This window comes from Caloenas nicobarica, chromosome 3, assembly GCF_036013445.1.
Source record: "Caloenas nicobarica isolate bCalNic1 chromosome 3, bCalNic1.hap1, whole genome shotgun sequence".
Lineage (NCBI taxonomy): Eukaryota > Metazoa > Chordata > Aves > Columbiformes > Columbidae > Caloenas > Caloenas nicobarica.
Window position 1 is genome coordinate 25076597 of NC_088247.1, and position 23903 is coordinate 25100499.

The following is a 23903-nucleotide window of genomic DNA, read 5'->3' on the forward strand; positions in this document are numbered from 1 at the left end:
TCTCTTGATTCTGAGGCTCACAAACTTTAGTGCCAAAGTAGTATGCCAGGATGAGGACTGTGCAGCATGCCAGCTTTTGCAGCTTCTTCAGCAATGCTGATAAATCTGCCTCTTCAAGGGGGATTTCTTTTAAGTTTTCCATTCCTCTATTTCTCTGTCTTCCCCACTGAAGAGACAGGCTGAACTTATTCTAGGCAGCTAATCAAGGTAGGCTAAGTCATCTGATGAAACTCTGGGTTTGCTGAGCTCCAGAGAAGGATACAAGAGTGGCACCTCTCTCTTACATACCCTAATCTAAGGTTTGAGACTATGTCTTCTAAATCAGTTGGCAGCATTTTGCATGTCTACCCCTATAATTATCATAATGGTGGAGGAAAACACTCGTACTTTGCCCCCATCTTGGCTTTCAGCCAAAGCTATGTAAAATCCCATGAAATAACAGATGCAAACAGAGGTTCTTGCATTAAAGTATGTAAAAGGTTGTTAAATAAATAGTGGTTTACTAAATTGCCTCGGGTTACTGGAAGAAGTATAGTAATTCAAATAATGTGGTATCTTTTAAAAAATACAAATACTGTATTAGAAAAGGACAGTATAATACAGTCACTGAAGATACTAGATGACATATTTTGAAGGTTAGAAATGGGTATCTGTGTCTTCTGGGCAAAATTCTGTTCTAAGCAATAAATACATGATAGCTTCTTTCTTGTGATTAGGAATTGGGCAAATTATATCAGTTGTTTCTCCTGGTAAACTATGGTAGAATGCACATTATTGAATTAGTTCATAAATAACAACAAAAAAAGGCAAAGTAATGGGATAATTGTCTTTTAAAGAAACACCATTCTGAACCCCAGCCTCCCTGCAAAAGTTTCTAAGATATTCTAATTCTTTTGCTATTAAGTTTTGTATGTCAAGTGCGTATGCAAACAAAAAAGACTGGAAACTCTTGACTCAAGCATCTCCAGGCTCATTTCCTATATGTGCATTTGAAGAAAAAGAAAAATAAAGCACTTGATGTGAATAATTAATGGAGAAAGTCTCCCAATTTGCTGTTTGGACCAGTCAAAGATCATAAGTTTATGATCATATTAATAACAAACAAAGCACATGAAAATATATCTTGAATACTAGCAAGAGCTTGGTTCAGTAAAACAAGCCTCTGTTTATCACATTTTATACTGATAACATCTTGGAGATGGAGAGCTCTCAACATCCATTTTGTCTTGTAGATCTGTACAAGAAAATCTCTACTCCTCTTTGTTGATTTTGTACAATTTCATACCTGTTTCACCAATTTGGTATTTGTGGAATGATGCAGAAATAGTCTTTACAACATAATTTGTAAACACATGCGAAAGTGTCATTTCAAATCCTTTCACAGAAATTTACCTGAAGGAGATATAACAATAAACTACATAGTCAGATCATTTAAAGTAGTATGGAAACTTTATCCGGTAACATCTACTAATCTGAAAGTAAAAAAGCATTTTCTTTTGGATCCTGCCAGTACTCTTTTGCTTAGCAAATACATAGTTGATAGAGAGAAACAAGCATTTTTCACAATAAGTGAAAACAGATGCATTTCTTAGGAAAGGAATGCAGCTCTTGATTCAGAGTCAGAATCATCTCTTGCGTACTTCAAAATCCAACAGAGTACAAGATATTTGTCCTTGTCCATTGTGTGCAGCTGGTTTTGGATGACGGCGTATCAGAATATCTTTTTGTATTTGAGATATGAAGTTCAATACAAGTATGACAATAATTATAACCCTTCCTTGGTAATTGCTCATCAGAAATTATAAGCATTCATTCCCAGACATCTTAAAACATCTGATTGTGTTGTGCTTAGAGAGGAAACACATTTCAAACTGACAAAGAGTTTTAGGCTTCCAGAATAATATGACAAGGAGAACCTAATCTGAGTTCAGAGTATCCAAAGATACCACATCTCTATCAGCAAAGTGACCCCCTCCCAGTCTGCTGGGATGGGTCAGGATTCAAGGTCTTATCTTAGGCTTAAATGTTGACTCCTGGCACAGACTTCTATTTTCTAGTCTTTTGATCTACTGATAAACTACAAACAAATTACCTGTATTCCATATGCTATAATCAATTTGATTATTCATTGTTTTCAAACGTTTATAACAGGAAAGACTAAGAAAGTATGACCCGTTTCCTTTACACTATTGCTTTGAACAAAGTCATATTTCTAGAATCATAGGATCTAGTTTATGTACTAAGAAGTAAATTCAAGTTAGCATTCGGTTATTTCAATGTCTTAATACCTGAAAAAATGCAGTTCCTTGAGTAGAAGTGCCATGATCCAAATGGTAAAGCTGCCATTAATTCGGATAGAGATTTGTTTAATTGTGGAACTTAGGGGAACTGCCTGTCTTTTAGGAATATCTGAAAATCTGATGTTGTTTTTATATTAAAAAAATCCAATGTATAGTAGCCAACAGACATGTCTGCATTTAAAATTTCCAGTCTTGTATCTCAGCTGTATACCAATCCGCTATCCTCTCAAATTAATTGAAAATCTTATTATTGAGAGGTTTGTTCTCCCTGCCCACATACACATTAAAAAAAATCTTACACTTCCATAGACAAATTGATCACGAGGTAGGGAAAGTCAAAGAAGAAAGTTCATTTCAGGTATATTGCTGTGCAGTTGATCTAGGGTTTTGGCTTTTGCTCGACAGCAAAGCTGCTAACCACTGGATTAGACGGAATAGTGGTTTGTTCTAGTGTGTCATCTGAACGCTTAAACATAATCTACTTTTGAAAAGACTTCCAATTTTATGTATGGTATGTATAGTAGCGGCATAAGGCATTAACACAGTTCGGACCTAAAAAATGTGTTTGCATGAAGCAGCAATCTGTAGCAATTGTAGAACAGAGTCTTCTGCTCCCTATGCAGGAGCAGATCAGAAAAGAACCTGGACCTACGTAACTCAGTTTCTTCCCATTGTGTTTGTCCATTAAGCAGATGAAGCGCACACTTCCCATGCTGTTCCATTCATACAGCCTCGTGTTCATTCAGAAACAGAATGTTTCCTTTAGTTGATGGATTAAAGGCAGGAGGGGAGGAGGAGTGTAAAAATGTTTTGGGATGTGCAATACTTCAGGAATGACGTTTAAAGGTTAATTCACGCTAAAAGTTTGTAATGTATTTTTTTTTACACAACTTCAAAACAAAACAGGTAATGCCTCTTAAATGAGCAAAATAAGTTCTTAAAAAAGCAAGACCTAAAGCAGCTTTTGTGCAATTTCTGAGAAGTTAATGTCAGGTTATTTTTGAAGTCAATCTTATGCTTTCAGTACAGTATAAAACCAACTTTTTTTGCCATGCCTTGACTAATCTAGTGTTATATTTTGGTAAGCTGAAATACGAACCTAGGAATATGTATTAGTGACCTTAAAAAAACAGCAAGTAAACTCTGTGAGCAACTTAAAAGGTTATTGTTTGCTTTTCATCTTCACTCACAGACCAGGTGTCTCTAGCAAAGCAAATCTGAGGAAAAGCTACTTTTGTTGGAGTCTCTTTGTGAACAAAACAGATGACATAAAGAGCAGGTGTTAAAATAGTGAAAAAGGCAAACAGCCGTTATGTTACAGGATGTTTAGCTGTGGGACAGCTAGAAAAAAAAAATCAGGCTATTCTAAAGTATCTCATTTAGAAATCTTTGCTCAAATAAAAGTAACATTTCTCTGTCTTGTAAAACAGAATCTGCATTCTGATCCCCCAATCAATGGGTTAGATATACTTATCCTATTCCTCTTGTAACTGATTTCCCAGGGACTGACAGGAAAAAAGCAGAGTTTTTACTAAATAAGGATGCTGGAATTTGCTTACTGGTTTCTGTTTACCTGATGCTACTTATGATACTGTGTTTGCCTACTTAAGTGGCATTTAGCGCTGGAGTCCTGTGTGTTATTTTACTATTTATGTTAGGAAATTGCTTAGCAGCTGGGTAGATTAGACTGTTTTACTTTGTGTGTTTTTCATCCTGCATTGCACATCTGTTAATGTTGGTCTTAACATTACAATAGTGAGCATTGTAAATTAATAAGAAGAAAGGTAAGTAAGTGTGGAGGGAAGTATGTTTGCCTGTGAGATTAAAAAAACAAAAGCTACTGAGCTTTTTTTTATTTGGATGTCTAAATTAAGCATCGTAAACCCATAGACAGATTTAGAGATCCACACTGCAGCCTTCAAGTGTATGCATTTTGGATTTAAGCTTCAAGGTTCATTTTCAGGTAGATGAAAATACTGTGCTTTCTGCTTTGAAGCGTAACTTCTGTTTCTTACACACGCAAATTCTTTAGCAGGTTCCTTTGACTGTATCGTGCTAGTTCTTTAACTTTGTAACTGATGAGAGAAGTGAACCCTAATGCAAAATTATTTCATAATCATATAAGTTTAGAATAAAGAATTGGCTACTTATTGTAGATAATTATGAATTCTCTCCATTTGCAACAAATATTTCTTTCTTTATTAAAAAAAAAACCTTTATGACATCACTTGAACATTTACTTGGAGACACTATGTCAACTGCTCAGTTAAGTCCTCAAAATATTTATGGCTTAGAAGATAGGCATCTTGGTATAAGATGTAAACACACATAAATTTAATATGCAATTAAACTATACTATGACACTTTTTCAGGCACTGATGAAATAAAGGTTTATTAAATCAAAATCTATTGAACTGTACAGCATTTAGAATCAAATGAGTTTCTACACAAATATGGAATAGTGATCAGGTTTATTGTCCAGTAATGTTAAGAACCTATGCAGTATACATGTTTTTCTGTTGTTTCTGGTATATTTTTACAAATGTTGTCACTTTGGCAATAAATTAGTCATTTTCCCTTGCAATGAAGTTGCATTAAAGGGAAACCGCAACACCTTTCCCAGATTATTTTTCCCTTCAATATTGTACATTTGAATGGAAATGTTACAGGATGCGAAGGATATCCGCTAATGAACTTTCTTGAAATTCTGTCACTTCACTGGGCTAGTTTCACTGCAAGTCAGACTTGCAATCCTTGCTTAGAATTACAATTCTTTACCAGCGTGGCTCACATGTTAGTTTCTGCATTCAAGTTTTGAAGTCACGTTTCAAAAAAAAATTTTCAAAGCTGCCTTGGATAAAGGTACATTCTACATTCTTAAATAGAGACAAAATAGCCCTTGTCAGTTGATTATAAATTAGTAGCTGTCAGAAATTTCAGACATGCTCGCAGCCTGCCTGTATATGTAATTATTATTTGTCCAAGCAACTCAAATGTAATAACAAACTTTAAAGCATGAGCTCTGCATAACAGTGCAGTTCTCTGTTCCTTTCTCATCTGTAAAATTTTCTTCTCAGACTCCAAAAGAACTTTTGGATTGAAAGGTAATTCAGAAATTTAATTTAGATAATGCATTTTGTGAATTTAGAAACTGTCAGAAGAAAAAAAAAAAAAACAACCACAATGAAATAGATACCAGGATGTTGTAAACAAGATTTTTATAATAGAAATTACATTCCCCTACCTTCATTAGCCACTGAGTGTTGTTTTCCATGATGTTTTCAAGTAGTTGCAGTCTTTGAACTGAATCGTCGTAATCTAAAGGTGCATCCCTTTGCACCGCGTTGGACACGTAAGAAGTGGAAGATCTGCAGTTGTCCGTCTCCGGCAGAAGGAAGGTGTAGCTGCAGGACCCGTGCTGGACCTGGTACTGCTTCTTGCCTATCTCCATGCTCTTACTAAAGGAGCTGTATCCTGAAGCTAAGAAAACACTGCAGCCCCAACAGAAGTATACAGTCAGCTGCATTTTACTTCCTGCGGTAACCCAGCAAACCTCGAGTGCTGGAGTTGCGCTAAGCGAGAGCCCAGATCTAGTTAACCTGCGCTTAAACGGAGTGCTCAGCTGCCATGTGCCGCCGGAATGAGGGCTGGGCTTCTGTACTGTCCCAGTTGCGAACTGGAAACGTGCCGCCCTCTCCGCAGCCGCCGCTCCGGAGCTGTCAGATGCGCGGAGCGAACGCGGTCCCGCGCAGCCGGGGGAGCGGCCCCTCGCCCCGCAAGTCCAGCGGCTCCCTCCGGCCTGGGGACCCGAATCGATCACGCTCCGTCCCTTATATGATAAGTTGATAGGAGCGGGCAGACATGTGGAGCGGGGCTGCTCCTCCTCCCTCCCGGCTTCGCCAGCACCTTCCTGCGGGGGGGGGTTCGCAGAGCGGGCTGCAGGCGGGGGGAGCGCTGGCCCGGGCGCGGGGCTGCGCGGAGCGGGAGGAAACCCCGGGGAGGAGCCGGCAGCAACAGGACCCCTGCGAATTGCTGCAGCACGGCTCTAATTAAGACTTTCCTAGACAGAGCAATCAGTTCCGATAGCCTGCAACTATGCTTGTAAATTATTTGTGGTGGTAATCATTTTTAAGCACTGTCCAAAAAAGAGAAGTTCCTGGCCTTGTTTGTTCTCCTTAAGTATTTTTTTTTAGTGCATTGAACCAAGATGCAATTTTGTTTGTGTTTAATGCATTGTATAATTACAAAGAAAGACACTGTCCTAAGCATACAAAAGCATGCTTGGGCATGTCCTTGCAAAGAGAACAAGAGAGGGGTTTTAATTAAAAGTTTTCAGTTGGACACAGACATTGTATTTTACTGAATCTCTGAGATGAATACTTATTTTTAAGCATGTCTCTGAAGAGTTAAGCATTTGTGCACCTTTTTAAAAATGCCTTTTTGTTTGTCTGTATTAAATGGCTAACTTTGGAAGTGCTAGTGTTAACAAGAGTTGCAAGTCACAAGTGAGCTGGGATAACTGCAGAGGCAGTGGCAGGAAGGGCTCGCAAGTGGCATGGCTGACAGCAGCTACCCTGGCAGCTCCCGCTAGCCCGCTTCTGTGCCCTCCGAAGTGGGAAATACCTGTAAAAGGTGAGGGAAACTCTAAGAAAGTAAGTATTTGAAATGTATATGTAAGAGTAAAAAGGGGGTTCCCCCTCCTTCCCACTCCCATGTTCTCTGCAGGAATCAGTGATCTTGAAAAAGCGGAAAATTACTAAGCAACTTACCAAACTCTGAGAAAGAGTTTATTCCACTGAAATTTTGGAAAAGGTTACTTCTCTGTTTTAGAAAATATCTTTTTGAAACCGGTACGATAGTATACTGCCTCCTGAAGACAAACTGCCTGAGAGTTTTGCTGGGTCTGGATCTGGAAGATTTTTCTTAATTAAAATAAACAAAGGGAATGCCATGCTAGTCAAACTAACATGAGTTACAGACTGAAGTTTCTCTTATACGAGAAAAATCCCAGAGTGCCTCGGGATCTCTTAGGACAGACTTTTTTATACTACTTGTTATATTTCATACAGTGTATTAATGCGGTCTTTACTTCTTGAATCATGGAAGTTGTGTTCAGGGGTTGTCACAAATAGTTGTAGCAGCTATAATACATGCCTTACGTTGTTGGAAGCTGTTGGGATTTCTCTACATAATACATAGCTACCTCTGGAGAGGAAAATCTTTAGAATTAAATTCAGAAAGGCTCAAATTATACTTGGGACTGTGATCTGGGGAACCTGTTTGTCAGATTTTCATCCTGTGGAGTGTTCGTCTGTCCAGCCAGTGGAAATCGAGGAATATGGTTGGAACTTGGGATACAGTCAAGATTATTTTCTTCCAAATGTATGTATTTGGAGGGTTTGGCATAGAAATTAAGCATTCTCCATCCCTTCAACTTTGTGTTGCAGTGGCAAAGCAAATTAATGTGACAGCTACCTGCATTGTTAATGAAGTCTCAAAAGCTTTCTCCATAGTAATTTCTGCTTTTCAATATATTGCAGTCTTTGAAAGAATGCTTAATTCCATGTGAATAACAGCCCTTTGCAAGGTAGTTGGGAAACCTACTATTATGCAATGAGGACAGCAAGTAGGATTAGATTTATACACTAGACTGTGTGAAGCATTTCTAGGTATCTAACCAGACATTCATATTCAGTATTTTCTTTTCTTTGAATATTTTTTTAGATTTTCTAAGTTAAATGAGAATTTCCTATTGTGACTTGTATTCATCCTTAAACTGGTCTGCTCCTTGCTTCATCAAAGCTCTCATAGCTAGTCCAAAGAGTATAGGGCCCTCAATAGAGCAGCGCTGAAAATAAGAATCCTCCAGCCCTGAAAGGATCTCCCTCCTAAATGAGAAGAAACTGGAAGGTAATCTTAATTTTTCTCAGTATATTTTCATGCATTTTTTTAATCCCTTAGACGTTAAAGGGAAAGATGAGACTGACCAGTGTAATCTTTCAGGGGTTTTGGTTTTTATTATTAGACATAGGGACAAGGGACTCTACATAGATAAAAGACAAGATTTAATGGATGCTGAGAATTCATTAGACAGGATTTCCTCGACAGGCTTGATTAAATCGACAGATTTTGAATTACTATGAAGCTTGCCATCAATATGCCACACTGGTGAGTCAGATCACCAACGTGATCTGGCAGCTCAGTTTTGTAGGGCTTTTGAGGAGACTGAAGTGTCTCTAAAGGTTTGAACTGGAGCCTGTTTTCCATTAGGAAAGGCCGATGCGTGACCCCAAGAGGCCCTTGAGCCGTAATGGGGCCAGGACAAAGCTGAACTTGGAGGCTGCCTCACAGGGCTTGCTGTATCTTGGACCTCCACTAGGGAGAACTGTGGTTGTATGAATACTGGAAAGAGAATCTAGTTCCCCCTTTACTGCTTTTTTGGCTGGGTTTGGGTTTTTGTGGGGTGGGCTTTTTGTATTGTTTGTGTTTTGTTTTTTTGAATGAATAAATGAATGAATGAATGAATGGCCAGTTGCTATGGCAGCTGTCAGTAGTTCAGGGAAAAGGTATGGAAAGTGCAGGTATTATTCTGAGAAGTGACAACAAATTACTAATGGAAGACCCTTACCAGCACAGCAGGCACCACCAGTTAGCTACTCAGTTCTTGCAGTAACACCCTGAGGTTCACCATGGTAATGTTTTCCTCAACTTTTCCATGATACTTCCAGGCTGTAGGGGCAATAACTGGAATACAACCCCCAACACACACACATAACTGAGGGAGGGTTTAGCTGTTTCCCCATCTGGGTCCAACAGGCTCATATTGCTTTAATGAAGTGCTCTTTCCCACTGCCCAAGAAAGTTAGTGCGCGTTCACCTTGCCAACAAAATAAATATACATCCCTTTAACCCTTCAGTACAGGATAGCGCTGTATTTGGTGCATCTTTTGGAGGATTTGCTTGTGATCCTTCGCCCTTTTTATCCCTTTGGGAGCAGCTTTCCCAGCTGTGGAGGAGGAAGTGGTCTTCTCTGCCTCCCCAGGGAGTTAAAGCCAGTCAGAGTTCAGGGGGAAAGAAAGTAGTAACAGCTAAATTTAGAAAACTGGTGTGAAAAGTAAGGCAAGTTAAATACATTTTTGTCCTTGAAAACTGAGGAGGAGGAAGGAAGATGCCTGAATACAGCCTTTTTACTGAGCCTCAGAGGCATAATAACAAGTCTGCTTGCAGGGCAGGGCAGGGCTTATTCTAGAAAAGCTGAATGACAGAGTAGATCTGTCTCCCGTCAGTTATGAGAAGGAACATCTCATTGTTAGGCATGATGAAGTAGGAAGGAATGTAAATAATTTGGCATGGCATCTTATATATGCCAGTATCAAATTGAGTAAAAAGTTGTGATTCAGACCAGTTGCTTCCTCTCGGTGGTTTTTTTCATGTTCATTGTCTCTTCATCTTTTATTTCTGCTGTCAATATGGAGTTGTACATTTAATCTGCAAGCTGAAATATAGCTACTCAGCCTTCGATTTCCTGCTTGCTTTATAGCTGAGTGTATATAGTATTTGACATAAAATAGCAAATACTGGCTTGGTATATTTAGAGTACAAATTAGATCCTTCCCTTTTTAGAAAGAAGATACCCACTTTACAGAACTCACCTTATAAGAAGAGCTGAAATGAACATTTTGTTAAAACTAAACATTTAGAACATTTTGCCAGATGTGTTGCAGGCAATTTCCCTTCCTGGGAAACAGTAAATCCCCTTACTCAGCCAATCCTGTTTTGATTCCATACAGCCTATGACAAAGCTGTCTTGAGAGACATGCCTGAATACCACTATCTTTCCAATTATCATTTTACATACAGCTGCACAGCTTCTGTTTGACAGGCAAATACAGAGATATTGTGAGATCTCCAATAGAAAAGGAAGCATAAAAGTTTTTGAGTAATTTAAGAAAATTGTAACAAATTGACTTGGCTCTAGCCTGTTATCTGCAAACTTTGCCACCTAAACCACCTAAAACTTTCAAGATGTTGATTTAGTAGGTAACAAGTTCTCATTTCAGCAGGTTTGGGGTTTTTTTAGCAAGGGAAAAATGTGTAATGAAATATGTGCAAAATAAAGGCAGAAGAATATAAAATGTAGGTTTTGGTGTTGCATTCTTATAGGGAAATTCGATCCACATATACAAATGAAAATGCTGTAGTGTGAGAATATGGAACTTCAAAATCAAATCTGAGATGAAAAGTTATCTGAAACTTGGAATAAATTAATGAAGTATTTTATATATTCCTGCTATTTGCATGCCTCACATTTTGACACTCAACGTTAAGTCCCCACCTTTGATTCCTGGTACTTCAATATTTAATTAGCATAGTTTGTGGTATAATAGTTCCATTTGCTGGCTTCAAAATATTTTCTTTCACTGGCAGTATTTTAGCATGTTTCTCAGGAACAAATGTCAACAAGGACAAGACTCATGAACTCGTAACTTAAAAAACAGGGAAGAGGATCTTGGACCCTACTAGATTTTTAGTCTGCTGAAAATGTTATGTTTTGAGATCTTACATCATTCTTTGAAAGAGAGGAGTGCCAAATTATTATGTTTTCTGATAAGCCAAAACAAATTCTTTTCATCAAAACCCATAGTTAACTTCTTTAGCACTTCTAAAATTAGTGGTAAATGCTCCTCCTTTCCCCATCATTTGCTTATTGTCCTTTTTATTTGGTCTGAACTTCTCCACTTTTCCACCTCCACGTCTCCATCAATCTCATTTTAGTCTTTGAAAGATGAATTATCCACATGCAGAGGTAGGAAATGAGTCCCAGGATTATGAAGAATAGTTGCTAGATGTCCTTCCTCCTTAACATTTTTATATTGTTTGGCTATAGTGCACTAAGTCTGTGCTCATTCTCTTTAGAGTTATGTGATGACAGCAAACTTTAGCTGGTAACAAGTGCAGCTACATCTTACACTGAAATAGCATGACTTCAGAATTAACATGGAAATTATAGCTAATGTTAAGAGTCTTACAATTGGACTGCTGAATGTCTTTGACAGTGTTAAGTGCTGTGCCTTGTCTATCTCCCATGCTGGGCAGAACATAATATAGCACTTGTTTAAACAGGTTACCATCAATTTGAAATGGAATGAAATAACTTGCATGCTAATGTGTAGCAACTAGCTCTAGTAAGGCCTTTAAAACCTGTTTATAAAAATTATTTCCATAGCCCATGCATATTTACACTCTTTGTTATTGAATTATATGTGAAAAAGATTAACAGATATTCTTACTTTACATGCTCATACACTGTTTACATGCTCTTTGAAAAATATCCTTTTCATTAGAGTTTTGTGCTTTTGGATAATTTAAACCTAAAATCTTTATGTAAGGCTTTCACTTCTGTTGTGTTATGTGAACATTGTATTACACTGATGTGAAAAGGCAGCAGATTGTGAAAGAATCCAGAAGGCTTTTGGAAAATGAGAAGTCTGCCTTACTGACATCTTAAAGAAAAATGCATATGCTATTTGTTTAAAGGAATGTGTTTTTAAAATGTCTAAGCAGTTGACAGTAATCTAGCCTTACAAATAACCTCAGTCACTGTGATTTAAACCCTTCCTCTTGTAAGCAGTCATTCAGGTTAGCGGAAGGGTCTCTCATCTGGTAATAGCACACTTATTTGATAATAACAGCATGTCATACTTCCGAAGAGCATGTTCAAGTTAAGAATCTGAATTCAAAGATAAACTGATGTCAAAGAGAGAATGAAAAGGAAGTGAGAAACTGTGTAAGAGGAATAAACAAAGCTTTCAGAGAGACAGAGGACATTTATGGCAACAGTAAGGTACCTAGTTCCTGACATCTGTTTCCCTCAAGAAAAAATACAGTACATAAGCTAACCTTTTTATGGAGAGTGCAAGAAAAATATTTGCAGCATATTTTCGTACATTCATATTTGTTGAATTATATTATGGATGTGCAATTTGAAAAGGACAGAGCAACTGCAAACTATTTTTGCACTCCATAAATATAAATCTTTGCTTTTTTCAATACTAATAAAGATAGTTCAGTAACAGTTCTCAAAAACAGTGCCCACCCTCTTGCTGATTCTGCTGCAAAAACTGGGCATTCTTTTTATTGTTGGTCTTACTGTTGTACAAGCAAAGGAAGGAACTAAACTTTTCTTTTTTCCGCTGGTTAGTGAGGCATCAGAACCTATGATGGGACAGGAGAAAGATTACCTGCTTACTGAGACTAAGATTAGGGCTCCTTTGAGCTTGGACTCCTTGCCTCCATACAACCATCTAGTGAAACTCCTATTGCTGTGTAAATATTAACTTAAGTACCTCACTGGCTAAGTAACAGTCAGTTCTTTATCTTTCCAAATAAATCATTTGCTGGAAAGATAATCCTCCATCTCCAGTGGAATGTGTACAGAAGATCAAATCTTTTCTGAGTATTCTATCATTAAAATGGTATATCTTCTTCCCAACACAAACCAATTAGAAAGTCTTCTTACCGGTCTTTCGCTTTATCTACATCTGAATTATTACCTGAGTACTTTCACTACACAGAGAAAATTCAAATATTTGGAAATCTTTTGTCTCACTACAAGTGAAATTCAGAGACTGTTATTGGTGATGTCAGTATTGCTTGAAAATGGATCCCCGTTCAGGCTAGCCACAGCCAAACTGACTTATATTTACAAATCCTATCAAATCACTCAGTCTTAGCTTACTAGCTTCATTTTAAACTTGATTATAGAAGTTGTATGTGCTTACTTGATTTTTAAGCCAATATCTTCAGCCAAATCTGTGATCAAATTCTATTTTAAATAACTAATAATGCTTCACTTTTAGTGTTAAATGATATATTAGTTGTTACTGCTTCAGCTGTAGCCTGTGGTATGTTATTAATAGCAATGTCCAGTGAATAGCATTTTTCTTGAATACAAGCAACTTCATATCTAATTAATCAAATTAATGATCAGCTGACGTTATTTTACTAATTTCTGGTTTCCTTTGCCTGTTTGCCCACTCAAGTATCATTTTTAAGAACAAAAATGCATACAATAAAATTAAAATATTCCCTAGGTGATGCCATGTCAATTAGAAGAATACCTCCTAACTCAGCCAGCTTAGAATATTTTCCTCTTCCATTAATGAAGATTGTATCCTTGCAGAGTGTGTCAAGGTGGCCTTCTTTGTTTAACTACAGAGATCAACGCACCTAAGGCTTCCTTGTGGAGTCAGAGGGACTTCTCTCTGCTGATCAGAAAAGGACTCTTGAGTAACAAGCTCGGATGAAAGCACCTAAGTTAGGTGAAATGCACGTTGTGAAGTTCAGTAGACCGTACGAATGCTGGCTTCAGGCTTGTTATAAAACCCTCAATGCTGTCAACTGCATGCGAAGGACAGGAGCCTTCTCCTAACCACTTTTCTGCAGAAGGTGATGAGAACTGAGGATAAACTCACCTGATTTCTTGTCTTTTGCTAAAAGTTCTAGTTTGACTTACTGGAGGAAGTGATGGTTGTTCCAGATTTCACATGTGTTCCATTGTCTGAACTTAAAGTGCTGTTATTACTATGTTATTAGTATTTTTTCATTTTATTGCATTTTTTTTTACTATTGTATCCCAACTTAGTTGTTTTGACTCTCATCTTTTTCAGTACTGCATTCACTTGGACTATGAAATGATTAAATAATATTCCACCAAGAAATTGGGTCTAAATAGATAACTCACTCTGGAAAGATAATTCTTTTATGCTGTAGGGACATTCTTCAAGGTTAAGAGCACCAAATAAATGTCAGTTGAGATGTTTAAGCAGTGCCTGTTCTGGAGCCCCATTGCAGTCCTCCCTTAGAGCTGGCAAGGAAGGATGGGCTAGCGAGGGACTGAGTTTTCAGCCAGCTGTGAAGTACTCCAGGCAGGGAAACCATCAGGAGTCATGGCCTAAACTTTGTTTTAATTTTATAGCAAGTATAAAGAAATATTTTCTGAGGCTAAGATCTATGAGGCTGTAGAAAAGCCTCTCATAAGAAGTGGTGCAATCCCTGTTGCATGAGTAATTTCATATAGATGGGCAAAACACTGAAATATGTGAAGGAAAACTCTGTACTGGCAGCAGTAAGAATTAAATGGCCTGATAAGCTTTTTCATCTCTTAATTTCTCTCATTTAACCTCATCACTTTGCTGAAAGAAGAAAAAATGTTTATGTTGGACCTCCGTGTGAAAACTGCTTGTAGAAAAAATAGCCTTCAGATAATAAAAATACAATTAATGTATTTGAAATAATTTTCTCACAGCCATGAAATTAAACCTGTCAGCCACAAGCTAATATTAATGCCTGCAAGCTGTGAAACACAATTATTGCAATATGACACAGCAAATTATTATCTCTTTAGTTTTCATTGCAATATTGGAACAACTTCTTTTTATATTATTAATTCTACCAGCGACATACAAAAGAGTATGCTTAATCCTATTGACTTTAGAACCTCTATTTTGGAACATTTGTTCCATGTATTCATATATTTCACCTCACTGGTTCTGCAATCAAGGGAAAATCTGCACTGACAAACATCTTACCTAACTCTGCTGGTCACAATTTTAGACTGCAGTACACCCAATAAACAAAAATTACATGTACTTTGAAGACAATAGCAATTCTAATAAACAGATAGCCTGGAGAACTAAGAAAAAAGTGGTGCTTTAAGAGCAAACTGTGGGCCTCTCATTTAGAAGGCTTTTCTAGTATCAGTCAGAACCTTTTTCTGATGTGTCTCACATGCACAATGGTCAGAAGCTGCTGAAGTAAACAAAATGTGGGTCTTTTCTCCATTATTATAATTTGCAGATACCCTGCGTCTGCTCACATAGGATGGCCCGAGACTTTTGAAGTTGTTAATGACATGAACAACAACAGTGGCCAAGAGCTGTCTTTATTTGAAATACAAATATATTTTAAAACTAAACCAGAACATGTGAATATTCAACCAGTTGCCATTTGCATCAGATTTACACAGAGAGGATTTTTTTTAAAGGTACAGATTTCTCACCAGACATTCACTAGACTAGTTAAACAACTGGAAGTATTTTCAAGAGGTGTCACCACTAGTTAAAATATTGGCTTTTGTGGCTGGTCCAAATGAGAATCAGGCTTTACAGTAAGTGAAACTTGGTTCCCTCTCAGTGGTTTCTCAATGTTCGTAAAGTCATTAAATGTTCATTCATCAAATTGCATTTTTCTTCTGGCTCTTCCGTGTCAGAATGAGGCATCTGTTTCCAAAAAATGAAGTGGCAGATGGCTTAATTAGTATTGCCCTGCATTACAGCTGGGGGAATGTAGTAATTTAAATGAACAGATGACAAACAGAAATGAAGGTATTCAGGATTAGAAACAAAAGCGAGAAGGTTTCATGTCTCCTTTATTTTTTTTCTAGTTAATCTGCTTTGACAAAAGTAGATTTTTGAGCCCTAAATACTAAACGTTGAAATTCAGGACAGTTTGGGACTGTGTAATAGCTCCTCACATGGACATCAAATACACTGTAGCTGGTGCTGCATCTGCTGTACGTGCAGGTTTTATCCTTGCATGCACCGTGTCATTTTTCCAGTTTTTCATCTGAAAAATAGCCTGGTTTCTATGAAAGTATGTGGGAAAGCCATGTCCCATATGCTTTTCATATGAGACACAAGACTTGACTGCGTAATACAGGACATCCCCTGCTAGGTGGGACATCTGCCAAGCGCAGCAGAAAGAAAAGACACAGGCAAGAGAGCAAAACCAGAGGGATGAATGATTACCAAATCTTTATTCTGTTTTTAATGTTTATGTTCTGCTTTGGTGTCAGCTGTTACAGTCCGCTTTTAACAACATCTCTGAGATGGAATAGTCATATATTCTGTACTTTCTAGTCTATTGAATGCTGTATGATATAAAACTTCAAAATGTTTAATGTTCATAAGTGAATGAGAGTCAGATTTTCAAAGGTGGTATGTAATATAGGCTTTGAGTCCTCCAAAACTCCTAGTGTCCTTTTACACCTTTAGGTAACAATGTATGTCTGTTTCATAAACATGGATAAGCATTACAGCCATTTAATATTATACTTAAGTACATGAGTACTTCAGGTTATATTTGAAAGCTGAACTGCAGCTATGATAAATTTTCTCAAGGGTTTTGAGGTAAAAAGAAATGATACCTTGTTTTAGGGCACGCCAAATGTTACTCAGCTGTTTTGATCTGTTGTGTCCTGGATTGTGAACTAATTATATTAAGAAAAAAATGACAGTTTAAATTTAAGGAAAATAATTATTTTCCTGGTGGTTGCAGAAGCATGAAAATGTTACCCTGCAGAATGGCAGTAGAAGGTGGCAAATAAATAAAACACATAATTTGGTTTTAGCGTGATTTTGGAAGCCAGAATCCTGATTTCCGAGTAATTCAGTTAGCAGTCCTGAACATGTAAGTCCCATTCAAAGTCTCATTGTAAGACCTTTCTTTCAGATTTCCAAAGTTAGTCATGTAAAAACTGGTCATATTCTACAGATTTAACTTTGCTTTTGAGACTTTTTTCTCCTATCTATTTATATATCTAATATTGTTCAGCCCGTCTTTTTTGGCATGTACGTGTTTATCTTGGGAAGCATGTCCTTTCAGTACCTTTGATTCTGTTGAAAACTTCTAAATTTATTGGAATTGGGTGTCCTGCCTACAGGAGCACAATATGATCCACAGTTGCATACAGGTTTTACTTATTAAAACTTACTGTGGTGGCTGCAGTTTGAAATTTTGTAATGTGCAAGCTAGCGCATATCGAGTTTTTTCTAAGAACTTCAGCTCCCAGTCTCACGGAAACCTGAGAAATATTTACCTTAATTTATCCTGTTTTCAGTGTTAACTATGTTACTACAGATCGCAGAAACTACCTGTCATCCTCTCACTTTGAATGCTAGGTCAAACAAGGTGCTACCAGGCCATTGCTTTCGGCAAGTCATATGCTGCTTCTCTAACATCCTACTCGTGTTAGTTTGTGTAACATCTGTCAAACTCAGAATAATCCCTATATTCATTTGGTACATTGCTAGGGACAAGAAAGCAAGGAACTTTTACATATTCAGGATGAGAATGCAAATGACTATTTTTATTTAATAAAGACAGATTGTTGAGCCTGGCACTAATTTTATCCTTTATTACCAGTGAAGACATGAGAACTTGAAGTACATCCTGCTTCCATACCAGGACAATTGGCTCAAACTGGAAGGAGGAAGACATAGCGTAGGTTTATTGTGGACTGTGTCCTTTAAATGTTAGTCTACAAAGGCATTCTGAGTCAAAAGGCCAATTTTATCCAAAGGATTTTTTAAGACATACGTAGCATATTCAGACAGAACAGCCAAGAGAAAACAGTTTAAGAAACCTATTGGACTTCATGGATGCACCTGATTATTGCTCAGGAGCCCATTCTGGGAAGGATGCCCACCTACCAGGGTGGCTTCTGGCTGATGTGCTTGATTTATGCACTTGAGCACATGATCATGTCCTGTAAGGATTTACAAAGAGCATATGACACTCCAACTAGCTGCTAAAAACACCTCTGGTTTAGCTACATAGCCAATTCTCCAGGAAAAAAATCAGTGTCTATAATTACCTTTAACCACTTTGTAGTCCCTGGTTATGGCACGATGGACTCATAGACCTCACTAACAGGATCCGAAGGCCTTGCTATACTTTGGTCGCAAAAACTTTTCATTGGTTACTTTGTAATTTTAATATATGTCACCAGTTTCCTCTCTGCATTTGACTAGTTTGGACTAACATGGAAATTAAAAATGAATGAATAGAAATTTTTTGCTACACGAAGACGCTAAGTGTTGGCAGGATGGCTGATTCCAGTCCAGAATTTTCTCTGCATATAAACATAGAATACTTTTCATAAACCAACACTGCAGTTTTTGTTTGTTTGCTTTTGGGTTTTGTTCCAAGTTTCTTGAGAGGAGATGATCGTTATATGAGAAGAAACGCTAGGATGTGCTTCCATAAACTTGTATGAGAAATACTGTGATAACAAGGCACCAGAAGAGCAAGCAAAACCTGGAGTAAGGAAGCTGAAATTAATGTGTAGATATTAAAAAGAAGAGAGCTGGGCCCAGTTTTCTTTGCAGCCAATATTCATTGCTAAGAAGAAATAGAGGTTCACATTGTTCTGTTGATATAGTTTTGGTAGATTTCTGGCTTGCTGTAATTGTAACACATTGTACTGTTAGATTATTGGCTGAACAGTAACCTTATGCTTATAGGAAATCAGCATTTGGAGAAGCTGTGTTGTATTAAAGCACAATCAAAGTTTTACTTTGGTCTTTTTTCCACGGTAGCAAAAGCCTGGTTAAGTTTATGTGCCTTTGTCTTTTTTTTTTTCTCTTCTGCTGATGTTACACTGTGATTGCGTTTGCCTGTATGATTCACTACAGGCTTGCTGGCAGATGGTCACGTACACTTTGCAAGAGCACTTGATGCTAATAATAATCAGCTTTTAGCTTGTATAGATTTTTTTTTTTCCTAGGGTAAGTAATGTATATTATCCTAATACCTAGAAAATCATGGTTGTTTTCCGTCACATCTAAATACTTTTATCTTTCAGTAAAGAAGGTTTCTCTGTACATGTTCATAATTTCGTGAGTGAAAGTTAAATTTGCATGTACGAATGGTAGCAACAGAAGAATTAGTGTTCTGTCTTCCTTATCTGAACAAGGTGGAAGAGTGTTTCATGAGTCCAGTATGTGCTAGAAAACCTACTGGCTCCTGCACATGAATGATTTTTGGCTGGTTAAGCCATTGGAGCCCCACAGGGGCTGTATAGCTAAACCTTCAGAAATCCTGCTTTGTCTCACTTGATCACCACACTTGCTATGGTAGAAAGAAATTGTTTATGCATATTTTATTGCATAACAGTAAGTCAAGCTTATATGCAGTGTTTATCTGTAATGGTTAAAATGTTGTCAGTCCAAAATACACCCCATTTATATAAATGGTGAAATTGTAAAGAACTACTTCTATGTAGCACAGTGAAATGTGTATATCAAGTAGCATTGTTTTATAAGAGGAAGAAGATGTTGACTTATGTGCTCTTATCACCATAATATGACACAGACACATTTCATGGGTTTTTTTAATACCAAGGCCATTATTTATTTAACAGTAGTTCTAGATGGAACAGCTGAAGAAGCCACAATATGGTGGAACTTTGTGGGGACTGTTTATAGCTATCTTTATGTTGGAAAAGGAAAATTTCTAGTCTAGTGCTTTTTGTGGAGACAGCTGTTGAGATGCTCTTGTTAGCTTTTGTTTATCATAATTGTAGTACATTATATCCAGGCAATAAAATGAGTTATAAATCTGACTCCCTTAAAATACAATGTCATGCAATGGTTCCAGCAAAAGTGAATCTTAGTCATTTAATTAAACTTCCCGTATTTTTAACAAATTCCTTGTTCTGCTTCTTCATTTAGTCATAAGCAAAAGGCTGTATTGCAAATTTACTTACATTCTTGCAAGAGCATATGACACTAAAGTCCATGACAAGGTCTCTACAGTGTAGGATCATGGCCTAGAGACCTGATATTTTCCTGAATGTAATTGCAGCTGTCAGTTACAGAGTCTTATTCATCTCCTGAGAACATCGGAAAGTACATTTTAGCTGATATAGCTCCTCTTCTCAGACTTTTTCATAAGTATGTCTAAGGTATGGTCTTCACTGCTACATTCTGTCCTCCAAAATCAAGGCTGAAGTAATTCACGGTTAGTATGAAGAAAATACTCATGAACCCATGCCAAATTCTGTCCTGCTTGTCTTAGTTTCACTGATATAAAAGTTGTAATAGGCTCCTTTGATTCCGAACTCCCATGCCTTTGCTCCAACCACATTAAAAAAATAAAACAAAATTTATTCATAAGATAGTTGTAGAACCAAATTCCAACCTCAGCTGATTTATTTTGCATTGTTTTTGATTTATTGTGCTTGTAAGTATATGTATTTATATATAGACATACTTCTTGTTCTTACTATTTTGTGATTTATTATGTGTTGATGAGATTTCGTTGTAGACCTTGGAGGCTTTATCAAAGACAAGAAGTTCCATCATCCTGTTTTACTTAGAATGATTTATGTCTTGTGTATTAAAGTTATTTATCAGAACTATTTAAAAGATCATCTAAATTCATTATTTTTAAACACACTGTTATTTAATATTTGCCTAAATTTGGTCCCAGAGGTTGCAATCAAAAAAGGGCCTCGCTTTGCTAGTCAGTAGGTTACTATTATAAAGGTAGTATTTCCTCATTGTTTTCCACTGAACATAAAGCCGGACTTTGCATCTTAACACATTGTACAAATCCAAAGCATAAAAATAGTGTCTGTCCAACAGACCTTTTGATCTACAGAAGAATATTGCCATCCTTTTTTTTCTGATCTGGCTGAAAGGTCACACTTTACCATATTCCATTTTACCAGATTTATTTGTGGCCTGAAGGGTTTATCAACTTCATTTCAAGTGGAAGACTCTGGCAATAGTTGACATGAGGAACTTCTACCTGTGGAGCTGATTCCAGGCTGCCTGATTCTGCTGGCGTGACTTATTTTCAAAGCTTTTGTCGAGACAGGAGTATATTTGCCTGAGGGAGGGGAGTTTTATGGGTAGTCTGAACGGGGTGGGATTTTGTAGGCTGTTTTAACAGTAACTGTTAATTAGTACTAATACATTTGGGACAATCCAGGGGAAAAGTGTAAAAGTTGTGTTTAACAGTAACTTCCTAAAATCAAAGGAAATAAACAATTAGGAATCAGCTTAAAAGAGTCCTCACTAGCATGTCAAAACTGAAAAAGTTGTCCGAAAACCTTAGTGGTCTACCAAAAGTTTTGCGAGCCTCAGAGATTCCTGCCTGAATCTAGTTAAGTGTCTAAAAGAGCTACAATTTCAACACAAAGCAAGGTCAAACTCTACAGGTTTTATTGAGTATTGTTATTGAAATTCTGGGTTTAGTCTAACATGAAGGAGGTAAACAATGATGATGTTGATGAAGAAGTTTTGGATAAAACTTTGTCATGTGAAATTATGTAGCTGAGTTCATTGTGGCTTGGAAGAAAAACTAAAATAGGAATAGCATAAGTGATTTAAAGTTCTGTTTGTCCCTACTCCGTTGAGTTTTTGGTGTGGTTCAGCACCTACTTGTAAAAGAAAATATGTGCTTTCTTGATGCATTAGCATAGCGTGATCCTGTCATTTTCTCTGTGCTGTGTAGCTTGGGCTGTTGGCTGCTTGCTTAGGTAGGAGATGCGTGAAGGAGATACATTGGTTTATCTGAAATGCAATTAGACAATGGTGGGGTTTTTTTGAGGGGGAGGGTGGGTTCTGTATTTTCTGGAGGTTGATGAGATCAGTTCTCAAATTTAGGATTTTTTCAGGATTAACTGGACTATTTCTATTTTCATGCTGCCTTTGGGGGATGTTGCAGACATGGTAGTAGCTATTTCTGTTATCAGAAGTCTTCACCATCCTCTGCTGGTTTCAACTATTTCCAGTGCACGTTTCTTCTACTGCATTCCAGATTTATCTAGAACACAACCCTGAGCAGCTGACTGGGGTTTTAACTGCATTTGCTTGAGAACTTACCCTTGGTTTATAAGCAAAAGCAGCAGTGCTCTCCACAAAGATTTAATGTGCACATAGACACCTTTTAGCAATAGTTACTTTACTCATCCAAAATGACATTTGTCCAAGTACTTATAACTCCTGTTGTAATGTCACTTTAAGTTTTAATTTCTGCCTTGGTGAATCAACACTTCAAATTCTGTGGTTAAATAAATTTAGGAAAGAAACCATGTAAGTTGTTATATATAGGCTGTATTGTACTTAACCAGACAATTACATTTTGTTGGGTTTGCAGGTCTGACTTTTCATGGGAAGTTGTCTTTCTCATGGTAATTGAAAATGAAGTAGACAGAGGTCTTTCATCTGGAATCTAAACTTTAACAAAAGCCGTGAAAATTAAGAAAAGAGGGCATTGTAAAGGATTCTTATTACTCTGATCTCATAGATCATGCTGAGGAGAACATGGGATCATTTCGGTTAAAAAAAATATTTTGAAATTACGTGTTAAAGGATTTAGCAACGTACAATGGCAGGTGAATTTTGCTGTACAGAATAGTGTATTTCAAGTATCCTGGTGTTCTAAACATGTTTTTGAATCACTTCACATAGATGATATTTGTTTTGTATGGCATTAGGGGAATTGATTATTACCTTGAATAGCTTTCATGAGGCACTGTTAGTGAAAACCCCATTACCTGTGTTTGATCTTAGAGAACTGCATGCCATAATTAAATGTGCTTCAAAAGCCAACTTAAACTGAATGAACAAAGTAACCCGTAAGGATGTTCTCTTGAGCATTCATTCTTACCATGATGAATGATACTTGTTTTTCTCTTCTCTTTAATTAGAATGTTTCTACATTTGCCAAAGAAAATGTTGGAATGCGGACAAAACCTGAAATTAATAGGAACAGGGCTTGATGTAATAGCTTATTTGTAAAGGAAACACAACTTGTTTGGTATTTTATTGAAACAGGAAGTTCAGAACCTCAGTACACACAAGCACAACAAATTCTCAGGTGCTAGTTGAGTCATCTGTTGTTGGAAGTAGTCTCATAGAAGGCTTCCCCTTGATTTCGTTTTAATCTTCAATTAACAAAGGGAAGGAAATTACATACAGATTTAGTTTTAGATTATGTGCAAAGCTTTCTGTTGCTTTTTAGCTGTCAACCTGATGTGCATGCTTTCTGAGTGTATCATGTTGGCACAACGGGAGTGTGTCTGAGTGAATATATTTAGCTTTTAATGACCGTAAGAAACCTCATGTATTTATTTCATTTATGAAATAATTTAAAGCTTGCTTAATCGAAATATTCTGACTTTTCCTCCTCGTAACTGATTTCAGCTTTACTGCAAACTGTAGAAGTAATCGTATGTGCTAAGGTGATAACTGATTAAACTACTAGTTTCAGTTTAGTATGGGATTATTTATTTTTTAACTGTCGTATTTGTTTGTAATAAGAGGTCTGTCATACAGCAGAGAAGAGCACAAGGATACCATGTAGTTTTGTTTAACTATGAAATCTTTAAAAGCCACTTGGGAGTTTGTGTGTGTATCTTCTGTGTAGAAGACTTAGATTTTCCCTTTCTTCAAGGTCTGTGTGATACTGGCCTTCTTTGAATGAGAAGGATTTTATTTAATTCCCTCCAAATCCCATAATTACTGTTCCTCTGTTTAACCCCAGGAGCATTCCAGTGTTGTGCAGTGAGTTCTCCTTTCCTTCATCAACAGTCTGAGCAATGACAGCTTTGTAGCTTTCCCAGTACTGGTCCATAGCATAAGGATAGGTGCATTAGCACTTTAATCAATAATGTCATTTTAAGAAAAATGGGTAGCATTAGATCTATCACGTCAGCTCCTAAATTTTAAAGTTAATATAATGTTAAAATAAAAATAGACACAAGAACCAGTGAACGTGCAGGACATTTTTAAGCCTTTGCCCTTAGGCAGG

At 37.1% G+C, this 23903-nt stretch overlaps 2 protein-coding genes across 6 annotated transcripts in view; one reads left to right on the forward strand and one right to left on the reverse strand.

Annotated features, from left to right (window-relative positions):
* Window positions 1–6182, reverse strand: part of ANGPT2 (angiopoietin 2) — a 39055-nt gene extending 32873 nt beyond the window's left edge. For all 4 annotated transcript variants that reach the window (XM_065632272.1, XM_065632270.1, XM_065632269.1 and 1 more), the window contains exon 1: window positions 5545–6182. In XM_065632272.1, coding sequence (XP_065488344.1) covers window positions 5545–5826 — 282 coding nt within the window. In that variant the 5' untranslated portion in view covers window positions 5827–6182. The remainder of the gene's footprint in view (window positions 1–5544) is intronic.
* Window positions 1–23903, forward strand: part of MCPH1 (microcephalin 1) — a 123732-nt gene that overhangs the window by 81893 nt on the left and 17936 nt on the right. The window lies entirely within an intron of this gene.